Genomic DNA, 10,392 nt, shown 5'->3' on the forward strand with positions numbered 1-10,392 from the left:
GGCCTCTACCCCCACCGGAGCCCTGCGCCACAGGCTCCACAGCGCCATGGCTTCCAGCTGCAGCAACCCAGAGTGTACGGCCTCCAGACTGGGAGAGGAGGCCGCTGTGGGCCTGGGGGAAGCTGCCTCTGGGAAGGTGGTGGTGACAGGGGGAGCGGGATACTTTGGTTTCAGACTAGGGAGAGAACTGGCCGCTCAGGGGAAGACAGTTATCCTTCTGGACCTGAACAAGCCTCCCTGGGACATCCCTGATGGAGCCATCTTTTATCAGGTACAAGACAGTGGAGAGGGACATAATTTGGGACTTGCTTGTTTTATATTCTGTTACAATTAATAATTCTCTTCTTTTTTTTCTTTTCTTTTTCCCCTACATTTCACCCAATAACAATGAATGACGATTATCATTTTGAAAAGACATGTACATACCTTCGCTTCACTGTGCCAAAGAGCACTCTGACCTCATATTGAAGGCCTAGTACCAGCCACACGGTTTGGTTGCTGCATGCTGGATCCAAAAGGGACCAGTAAGGTCTTGTAATTATTTGTTTTTTATTATCAATCAGAAAGATGCAGGACAATTACTAACATTCACATAGTTTGTGAATAGAAACAGAATCTGACAAAATTGACAATAAAATAATCTTTCAATATCAATTTTGGAGAAAAATGATTTCAGTCAGCAAAAAGGACAAACTAACAGAGTCCAGGGGCCTATTTCAGGTAGCTGGTTTTACATACTCTGAGTTTAATCCTGCGCTCTGAGTTGGTCAACTCAGAGCGCAGGGTTGATGAGTAACTCTGGGTTTTCGGTTACAGAACAGTGGATCAGCGTTGGGTTAATCAACTCTGAGCGTGTTCACTCTGGGTGGAGCGTGTGCATAAAAGCCATCGTCAATGGATCGCTGATAACATGATTCACCATGGAAACAGAAGAAACAAATGCGTGATCCTCCCACTTCTCCACTTCTCAAAAAAAGAAAAAAAAACTTCTCTGCTCCTCCCACTGGAGTTAGAAATATTAACGAATGAGTTTATGGTAGCCTATGGAGAAGAATTAACGGGTATATTGTCACATAACTCTGATCTAATCTCCTCGGCAATTCAGAAAAAAACAGAGCAATCACTTCGCTTCCGTATGAGAAGCCATAGTCTATTTTAAAAAGTTACGCATATCAGCAGTAAAGTAATAAAGCTGGCGCGGCACAGCATTTCTGACAGTGTTTTAAATTCGCTGTATTTGGGAAGCTGTAGCCTAATAGCCCACTGTGCAGTAAACAGACTGTCGCTTCTTTTAAATGGGGAGTGAAAGACATTAACGTCTGACACATAAGGTGACAGTTTCCATTGAAGAGCCTGATTGATTTATTATCAGATCCATTTTCCTCAAGTGATCACAGTTTAAATTATTATACACTTATTTATATAATTTTTATATTCATATTAGGCTATAATATGAATATAAAAAGGGCTCGTCTGTGACTTTAGGATCGCACAAGTGAACAGTAACAATCGCGTGCAGCCGCAGCGTTACATGAATCCACCTGACATAAATCTGTTCAGTGGCACAGACGTTAAAAAGCATACAATACAAATAGGTTTATTAATCTGAATGTAGAGCATGTCACGATGTGTAAGGTGGCCGCCTATATGAACGGACCGAGGGCTGAGAACAAGGCTACTGATCAGATAAATGATCGGTCAAACGTAAAATCATCAGGAAATGATAAAAACATCCCGATGGAGATTTCTGTGGAGTGATTTTGCTTCAAACTGTACAGGGACGCGTGTGACAGTGACACTCCTTCTTCAGTCGGAGCTGCAGCGTAAAGTGAAAACAAACTCAGGGTAGGTCTAACCACCTATCCAGCAGGTTAGACCCACGGCGTATGTTGCCGCAGTAACTGACTCTCGGTCGCGCTGAACCTGCTACCTGAAACGGAAAACCCATAGTTTCCACTAACTCAGAGCGAACAAACTCTGGGTTGCCTCAAAACCAGCTACCTGAAACAGGCCCCAGATACTTAACCTTTTGGAATATTTTCCCCCTTTTCTTAAATTATGTCTTAAAGACTGAAGTCACAATGAATCCTTCATCATCTTGTCATGTCATGACATTTATATTTAGGTGGAGCTCATTGAAAATTCTTAGTGGGTCCAATTTCCTCTCCCGGCTCATTAATTTTCATTCTTATTCATATCTAATGTGTTTAGAGTGTAATATGCACACATAAACAAAATGCAAATGCACACGCACAGAGACACGCTTGGAACGTCATATTTATTATCTTTCATTAAATTCAAATAAAACATTCATTATTGGCTTTGGTCTTGCAGCAATATGTTGAACTTGTTGCTCCTAATTTGGCTTTTACATTACATGGAATTCATGGTGTGCGTTTCTCTTATAACTTACACTGCTGCGTGCCAACTTCACTATCAACTCTAGTATTTCCTCCTGCCTCACACAGCCAGCATCAGAGTGTCTCACAGGTTAGTCTGCAGGCCGGCTGGAAACAGACAGGCCAGTGATCCGCCTCAGAGCACCAGATGCCGACTGGGCTCAGACAGGGTGGAGACTATAGGTTCAGGTTTCACATGCAGGCTTCATCGCACACTTACCTTAATTACCACTGTCCTTTCATGGGAAGGTTATTCACTCACACTGACAAATGTAACTGACCGAATGTAATGATGTGTGAGTGAACCTGTCAAACTGCTAGTACAGTTGATTCCCTCTTTCTTACAGAGTGACATCCGGGACTATGCGTCCCTCTACAAGGTGTGCGAAGGTGCAGGTTGTATATTCCACACGGCATCTTACGGCATGTCGGGACCAGAACAGGTGATTGCCCCTCATGAGATTGTATGCTGTGAGAGACACTTCCACAACAGAAACAGTATTTCAGGGACAAAATGAAGAATTTAAATTCAATGCATTCAATGTCAATCACTGTTTATTAAGATTTCTATCATTATCCAATAACCCAAACTGAGGTGTACTTAAGCTGCATACAGCAGACACAGGAGGTGACATAAGATAGAAATATTTTTTTTAAATGAAAAGTGACATTGCCTTTTACATTGCTTTTTCTGTCTGTCTGCCAGCTGAGGAAAGAGCAGGTGGAATCAGTCAATGTCGGAGGGACCAATAATGTAATTAACGGTGAGGATACACGCGGCAATGATTTCAACACCAAGTATCCCACATTCACTACCATTTGAAATCCATACTCAATAATTGATGGGGAAAGGCCTCTTGACATTCTGCGTGTCCTACTGTATTTCAGTGTGTAAGGAGAGGAGCATCCCCAGACTAGTGTACACTAGCACCATCAATGTGGTGTTTGATGGGAAACCCATCGAGGAGGGGGACGAGGCCTCAGTGGCCTATGTGTCCTCTGAAGTAGTGAGTGACAAAAATAACAGCTGACATACAATGAAGATTGAAATGTTACCCATGAATTCCTATAAATCTGCCTGTTTATCAACTAAACTCAAATGTGTAAACGTCCCATACATTAGCCAACAATAAGGTATTTTCAGTACTAGAGAGGTTACTTTAATGTATGTACTTGTCTTCCCGCTCCAGCACATGGACCACTACTCCAGGACTAAAGCCATCGCCGAGCAGACAGTCCTGGCCACCAACGGTTGCTCCCTGAAAGGTGTGAAGCCATCAATGAGTTTACATTACACAGCGTGATCGTAGCCTGGCATCGCCCGCCTGCCTACTTCCGCTCAATTATCATTTCCCTTCAGTAGTCAGTCTTGGCCTGTGGTATATTAGTGGGTTTTCGCCGCCAGATTTTTGGGCGGTCCAATCAGCGAACAGAGGGAGTGGCTGAGAACAATGACGTGCGGCAGTTTCAGTTGTAGTCAGAAGCCGGCGCATGACATACGTCACAACCAAACGTTATGCGATTGGTTGGCAGATCCAGAGTGGCACTGGGCAGATCCAATAGTTTTAGACTTCAACAGACACCCGCCTTCTAATGAGTTAGCGGATGTCAATTGAGTGATTCCAGACCTTCTGTACAAATGAAATGAAGTACGAGGCTAGCGTGATCACAGGATTACATGAAAAAGGGGTTTACAAACCTGGCTTTTGCTTTTCCATGGTCAAAAATGAAGGAGACACACTTAGAGCATGGCTACAGCAGTTTAAATTTAGAACTGGAAACAAAAGCACCTGTTTGTGTTGGAGAAGACACTTGACACATGCTACGAATTTTCTTTAATGGGGTCTCAAGTTCCTCTTCATTCTGTACATTAACTGGCATGGAGCCTCCCGTTGCCTCCTTCAGTGTGACCCTACTCCCTATCAGCGGTATTCATCCTATACTTTTAATCAACCTTAGAGCTACAGGCTGCCTCATTATGCTGCAGGATAAAGTTCATGTATCTGCCATCGCAGGAGTTCTTTTTATTTTATTTTGCTAATACTTCAACCTCAAAGGTCTGGCGGTGTAAAGACAACCCACCAGCATTTACTAAAGTACATAACTTCCAGTCCGGTTTTTATAATCACAGTATTGGTCATTTTACATAGAAGGTCTGAAAAATTCTTCCACCAGTGCACCTCAGTGATGAATTATTAGTGTGAACAGGCTTTTACATTGTTAACCAGAGCCATTCACTTACATACTGTATTAATTTGATATGAAATAAACTTGGCTTAACCTCTTAAAGTAGCATCATGTTTTTAAAAAAGACAAACGTGCACATATTCAATGATGGTTGAAATCCTTTCTTGTAAAGGTGGAGGTGTTCTTCGGACCTGCGTCCTGCGGCCCAGTGGAATCTATGGACCAGGGGAGAGGAGACACCTTCACAGAGTCATGGTGAGACACTCACACAAGCCAAACATATAGTAACATGGTGGAGATTCATTGCTACATCTTGCAGTGTCTGAAGCCTCCCTGGCAGTACAGTTTACATTATTGATAGAGCTCTGTAGGCATCCAGTTACAACCATATTTTCTTCCACTCTGTCCCCCCAGACGAAGCACTGGATGGGGTTGGTTATGTTCTGGGTTTATGGTTGACTTTTATATACTGCCTATTATAGGTTGCCTTCAACCCTATCCACTACTCTATATGTTGGTTTTTCCACAAAAATGTGTCTAAATTTAATATGGTCATTCATGTTTTTCCCAGAAACTATTACGTTTAATTAAAGCAGGCCAGGAGCTTCCGTTTTTAAGAGAAAAGTATAAAAATAAACCAAGTTTCTATGCATTAATGTTTGCTGTTGTTGGGATATTTTCCTTTCAGCACAAACCCAGCTATAAGTCTGGCTATAAAGATGCCAGGGACCCAAAGTGCCTATAAAAACCTGTCATAATTGGTGAAATGCATTATAAACGAACAGTTCTAGATGGTAAATAATATCCTGGTACTATTCATAGAGCAGAAAAACATAATAGATACATTTTTAATACATTATATTCAGCTTGTCACCAAGATATAACACTATATGGGACTGTAAATAAATGATTTTCAGTGTATTCACAGATCAATAGACAAGTCATACTTGCTTGGGCTACTGATCTGTACAAGGCGTTCAAAGAAGCTCCAACATTCTTTTTAAAACAGTCAGCTGCTGAAAAGCTAGGCTAACTGAACAACCCTGGATGATGTCAAAGGTTAATAATTTTTTTTGTCAATGTTGCATGGCAAGACTTTAACCAAACAGCACTGGCAATGTTAAAGAAAAACATACAAAAAAATACACTTGTGGTCTGAAAACAGAAGTGAGTAAATATACGTGAAAGGGGAACACTTACCCGTGGTGGGGCTTATGAAACCCCCCCCCCCCCCCCCCCCCAGCAGCACAGATGAAACTGTCCACTGTTCTCTCTCTATCTCAGGTGAATGTGGAGCGTCGGTTGTTCAGTTTCAGGTTCGGTGACCCCCGTGCCAGGATGAACTGGGTTCATGTGGATAACCTGGTTGTGGCGCACTCGTTGGCGGCCGAGGCGCTCACACTGCAGAGGAGCTGTGTCGCTGTGAGTCAGAACAGAGTCTTGGGATCAGACTACTTCCTGCAATCAAACCACACAGAATATATATATATATTTTTTTACAATCAGTAACAGATGTATGACTTAACCATTCATGATGATTAGTCCCGCTAATCCTGCTTTTATACAGCATTTATTTTTGCCTACGTGACCCCATTGTTTCCTGTTCCTCTTTTGCAGAGTGGACAGGCCTATTTTATTAATGATGGAGTTTCAGTCAATCTGTTTGAGTGGATGACGCCGTTGGTGAGTTAAATGGCTTTTTTTGTATAATTTTTTTTAATTTAATTCCATGACTTCCACCATAAGGATTTACATAAAATATCTTCCAAACAAATACAACCTCATCATGCTGCCGTCAATACTTACTACACCCGATGGGAATTAATCTGCACCTGGTAAACCAGGTGCAGATTAATTGTGGTGTTCAGCTCTTTTAGAAGATTTACTGCACCTTTAAAGAAAATGAAACTATACATTTTAGAGGTTTACATCTTAAGTAGGAACAAATGGGCTCTAAGGCTGTGTGCTACAGACAGGATAGATTAAACAGTAATAAGAGATATGTTGGCAAGACAGAGAATAACACCGGCCTTATCCGAGGATATTTACACTTTAATTTGTCAGACGTTAATTGTCAATAAGTTCCCACTCTTTTGGTGTTGCCATTGCAGTTTGAAGGGTTGGGCTACAGCAGACCATTGATAAGCCTGCCTGTTTCACTCGTCTATTCAGCAGGTAGCTCATCTCTCTTTCTCTAAAATGTGTACAGCTTTTATTACAAATAGACCATATATGCTTAAAAAGCTGTCACTAACACCGACTTAATGTGTGCTTTTCTTCTTTTTTCAGCCATCTTGGTGGAATACTTGCACGCAGTTCTGAGACCTGTGATAGAAGTACCTCTCCTCTTAACCAGAAGCGAGGTAATAATGTGACCCTTCTGTCTCTTTGAAAAAAATTTAAATTAATTCTGTACAACCAAACCAAAATGTTCACAACTCTGCTTAAAAAAACTAAATATTTGATAGTAGGAAAAAAAGTCTCAAAAAAATCTTAAAGTTTGAACTAAAAAGGCATCTGATTCTGAAAGCTCTGTCTGACGTGCATGAATGAATGCATTGTGGATGACGTTAACGACATCTCTATAGGGTTACTTAGTACTGACAGTGCCGAGCTGTGTGTGAACATACAGTACATGCACGATGCAGGTGTAGCTAACTAATTGAAAGAATGTGTCGTGTGTCTCGGGGATAGGTTACGTCTGACGAGCAGATCCTTGTTTACGTCTCCAGCGCAAAAGTGAAGGCAGACTTCATTAAGGGCGGGTATTCTCCTATCAGCAGCGCTTACTATGGCACCTTAAGGAGCCTGGGTCGGCCCCGTGAGGTCCTCATGAATGTGTGATGAAGCAGAAACCAAAGCTGAGCCTGTGTGCGTGGGCCTGCACCTGGAGCTCACTCTGTCACACAGCTGCTGGCCAGGGGGATCAATGTGTCTCCTGTGAATAAAACATAGGCTGTGTTCCAAAAGCCCTACTGACGTCCTACTCATACTAATTCTGACGTCAATTTCAGTATGTTGTGGTTGTGTATGCGAGTTTGTGTAGGCGAGAAATGCCCGGATGAGTACTTACTTAAGATTTTGTGTATGGATCGATAGGTTACTACTCCTACTCAACCGCCCCACAATGCATTGCGTCTTTTCAAACGACACAGAAGTTTTTTTTTACATTCTTTATTGCTTCTGTATACTTCAGTGTAAACAGTCCAACGAACCTCGCAAACACAATCAATCGTTAAGTAGAGAGTATCTTATATACATGTTGAGTATGTAGGAGGGAGGATGTTAGTAGGCCGTTTGGAACACAGCCATAAACTGCCCTGTGGGTCAGCACAGGAAGCACAAGAGGAAGTTTGACAGGAAGTGCCATTGCTAGAAGGCACATTTTACTTTGACCTTTACCCGATATACAAACAACATTATTTTTAAAAACATCATCTATGTCCTGAACTCAGTAAGGTGATGCCTGAGGCAGGGAAGGACATAAGGAACTAAGGAAGTTTAATCGTCGTTGTATTGCTACAACAAAATTTGTGTTGGCACTCAGCAATACACAAAGTTATAATCACACCAACTAAGCATGAAAAAAGCTTTTCCTCAGCATGATGATCCGGGTTCTTACAGAGGGGTAACTCTTCCCTGATGGTAGGGGAACAAACATAGGGTTGTCCTGGGTTGGTTGGACCGTGCTTCCCTCTGCAGCGTTTGTCTCAGCTGAGGAAACATTGAAGGCAGTGGAGAGGTACAGTCACCAGTGTCTCAAGTCAGACAGGATGAGCAGGGCTCAGCATTTTTGTCGTTGTTAGCATTCTAACAAAGAGGATCTTCAGGTAGCCACAGACTCTACACCGCAATACAGAGAGATAGCTTCAGGGGCCTCTTCTGAATGGCTGGTTCCTGTCTGAACTCATTCATTACTGTGTGCACTGAACATGCAGACACCTTATCCCCGGCGGTAAGAAGATGCAGTAACCAGAGGCAGCCATCAGTCACAGCCTATCAGAATGTAAAACCAAGTGTTTCCAAACTGAGGTTAATCTGAGCTATTAGCTTGACAGTGTGACCTTCACCGGCTAGAGCAGTGGTTCACAATCAGGGGTACGCGGACCCCTTGGGGTACTTAAGGGGATTGCAGGGGGTACATAGAAAAATGAGGGATTAAAATGTATTTCCACAAAAGAAAAAACAAATTAAATACCTTTTCATAAGAAACTACAAGTTACATTTTCTTTTTCACTCACAATCATTTTCATTGTCAAGTGTAAATGCTATTATATATTAAGTGAGAGTTATGCAAATGATTTACGTTAATGAGCAGTTGGATTAGATACAATTACAAATGGTTTAATATAGGCTACCGTAAGTACAAATTTAGGAGAAACATCCCACATGTGTCTGGGGGTACTTTTGGCATGGCAACCCGCTTAAAGGCCTACTTCACCGGTTGGAATATGAAGGTGTATTGAACTCGGAGATCCTATTTAGTATAAATGTGCAAAAAAAAAATTAAATCGGATCATCTTAGCCTGAGAAAAGGCAGAAAGAGTGTTTTATGGTCTCACTGTCTAACCCTACAGTGTCTTTACTGTGACATCACAGTAAGGGTCAGGAATAACAGGACAGCTGGGCCAAGGGAAGACTGAGGGAAGAAAAACCTCATTCATTATATTATAATAGTTATTCTATAATGATAGAACGCTGGTTCCGTATGGGTGAAGTGTTCCTTTAAGGAGTACACAAGACAAAAAGGGTTGGCAACCACTGGTCTAAAAGAGAGGATTTCTGTTCCAATGCAGAAGTTTGTGAAGTGCACTTAACACAAACGCCTCATTCTCCAATGCAGGTGAGGAACATAGCTGTGAGTCACACCTTCAAGATCGACAAGGCCCGTCGAGAGCTGGGCTACTGTCCCAAGGCCTACAGCCTGTCAGACTCTGTGGAGCAGTACCTGAAGTCCAGAAAGCCTCGTCGCAGCTTGCCTCCTTTCAACCTCTCCTGGAGTTCCCAGCTGCCCCGTCACCTCATCCTGCTGCTGCTCATGGGTCTGGGTCTGGTGCTGCTCATGTTCTCCTGCGTACTCTGTCAGAGCTGAGCAGTTTATTATTTGGAAGAAGAAAAAACATTTGATGGACAGCTGCACAATAAGCCTTCTCAAGCAAAATTCAGGATCAGACACTTTGTCTGTTTGTTAGGAAATTAAATGTTGTGCTTGACCATGGCAAGTATGTGCCAGATTAAATAAAATGAAGCCGTCGGAAAATACGGCCTACAAATAAGTCTTCACTATGTCAAGTTGTGTCATTTCTGTGCTTCATTCTTTCAGACAGGGATTTCTTCCTCCGTTTTAGTGTAGGTAAATGTGTATAAGGCTGCTGAAAAGTATTACATCTGAGTTGTGTGAATGTACTCTATTTAGATATGGTCTGAATTTACTATGAAATTTCATTTAAAGTAAAAATATATCTAACTTTGTATTTTAACTATAATCATTTTGGATGGATTGTATTTAAAGCATGCTTCCAGGTTCTAAAATATACATTGTCTTCAGTGTTTCATTAGTAGCCTATTTAATTGGAAAAATGTATACAATTTAGAAATAAAAGCATTAACAATAAATGCCACTGACCCTGACCATTTCATAACTACAATAACCATTCATTTATAAGTTCCATTTCTCCTCTACTTTAATAAAAAAAAAAACGTTTATAGGGAGAAAAAGAAAATGCAGACATCTGAAATTAATTAGATAGCCTTTACTAAACTGGTGCTTCTTTGAGTATGCGCGTTGCCACAAGAGGGCGCACTT

At 41.7% G+C, this 10,392-nt stretch overlaps 1 protein-coding gene across 1 annotated transcript in view; it reads left to right on the top strand.

Annotated features, from left to right (window-relative positions):
- Nucleotides 1-9,678, top strand: part of sdr42e2 (short chain dehydrogenase/reductase family 42E, member 2) — a gene marked incomplete at its 3' end in the record, with an annotated part of 11,095 nt that extends 1,417 nt beyond the window's left edge. The window contains exons 2-12 of the mRNA XM_080043563.1: nt 1-271; nt 2,747-2,842; nt 3,106-3,163; nt 3,288-3,406; nt 3,590-3,665; nt 4,759-4,841; nt 5,871-6,008; nt 6,204-6,269; nt 6,698-6,761; nt 6,876-6,949; nt 9,430-9,678. The exon at nt 1-271 is cut by the window's left edge and continues 168 nt beyond it. Of these exons, the coding sequence (XP_079899689.1) occupies nt 1-271; nt 2,747-2,842; nt 3,106-3,163; nt 3,288-3,406; nt 3,590-3,665; nt 4,759-4,841; nt 5,871-6,008; nt 6,204-6,269; nt 6,698-6,761; nt 6,876-6,949; nt 9,430-9,678 (1,294 nt within the window). The remainder of the gene's footprint in view (nt 272-2,746; nt 2,843-3,105; nt 3,164-3,287; nt 3,407-3,589; nt 3,666-4,758; nt 4,842-5,870; nt 6,009-6,203; nt 6,270-6,697; nt 6,762-6,875; nt 6,950-9,429) is intronic.
- Nucleotides 9,679-10,392: the final 714 nt, after the last annotated feature.

The sequence above is a fragment of the Ammodytes marinus genome (assembly GCF_949987685.1).
Source record: "Ammodytes marinus genome assembly, chromosome: 16".
NCBI lineage: Eukaryota > Metazoa > Chordata > Actinopteri > Uranoscopiformes > Ammodytidae > Ammodytes > Ammodytes marinus.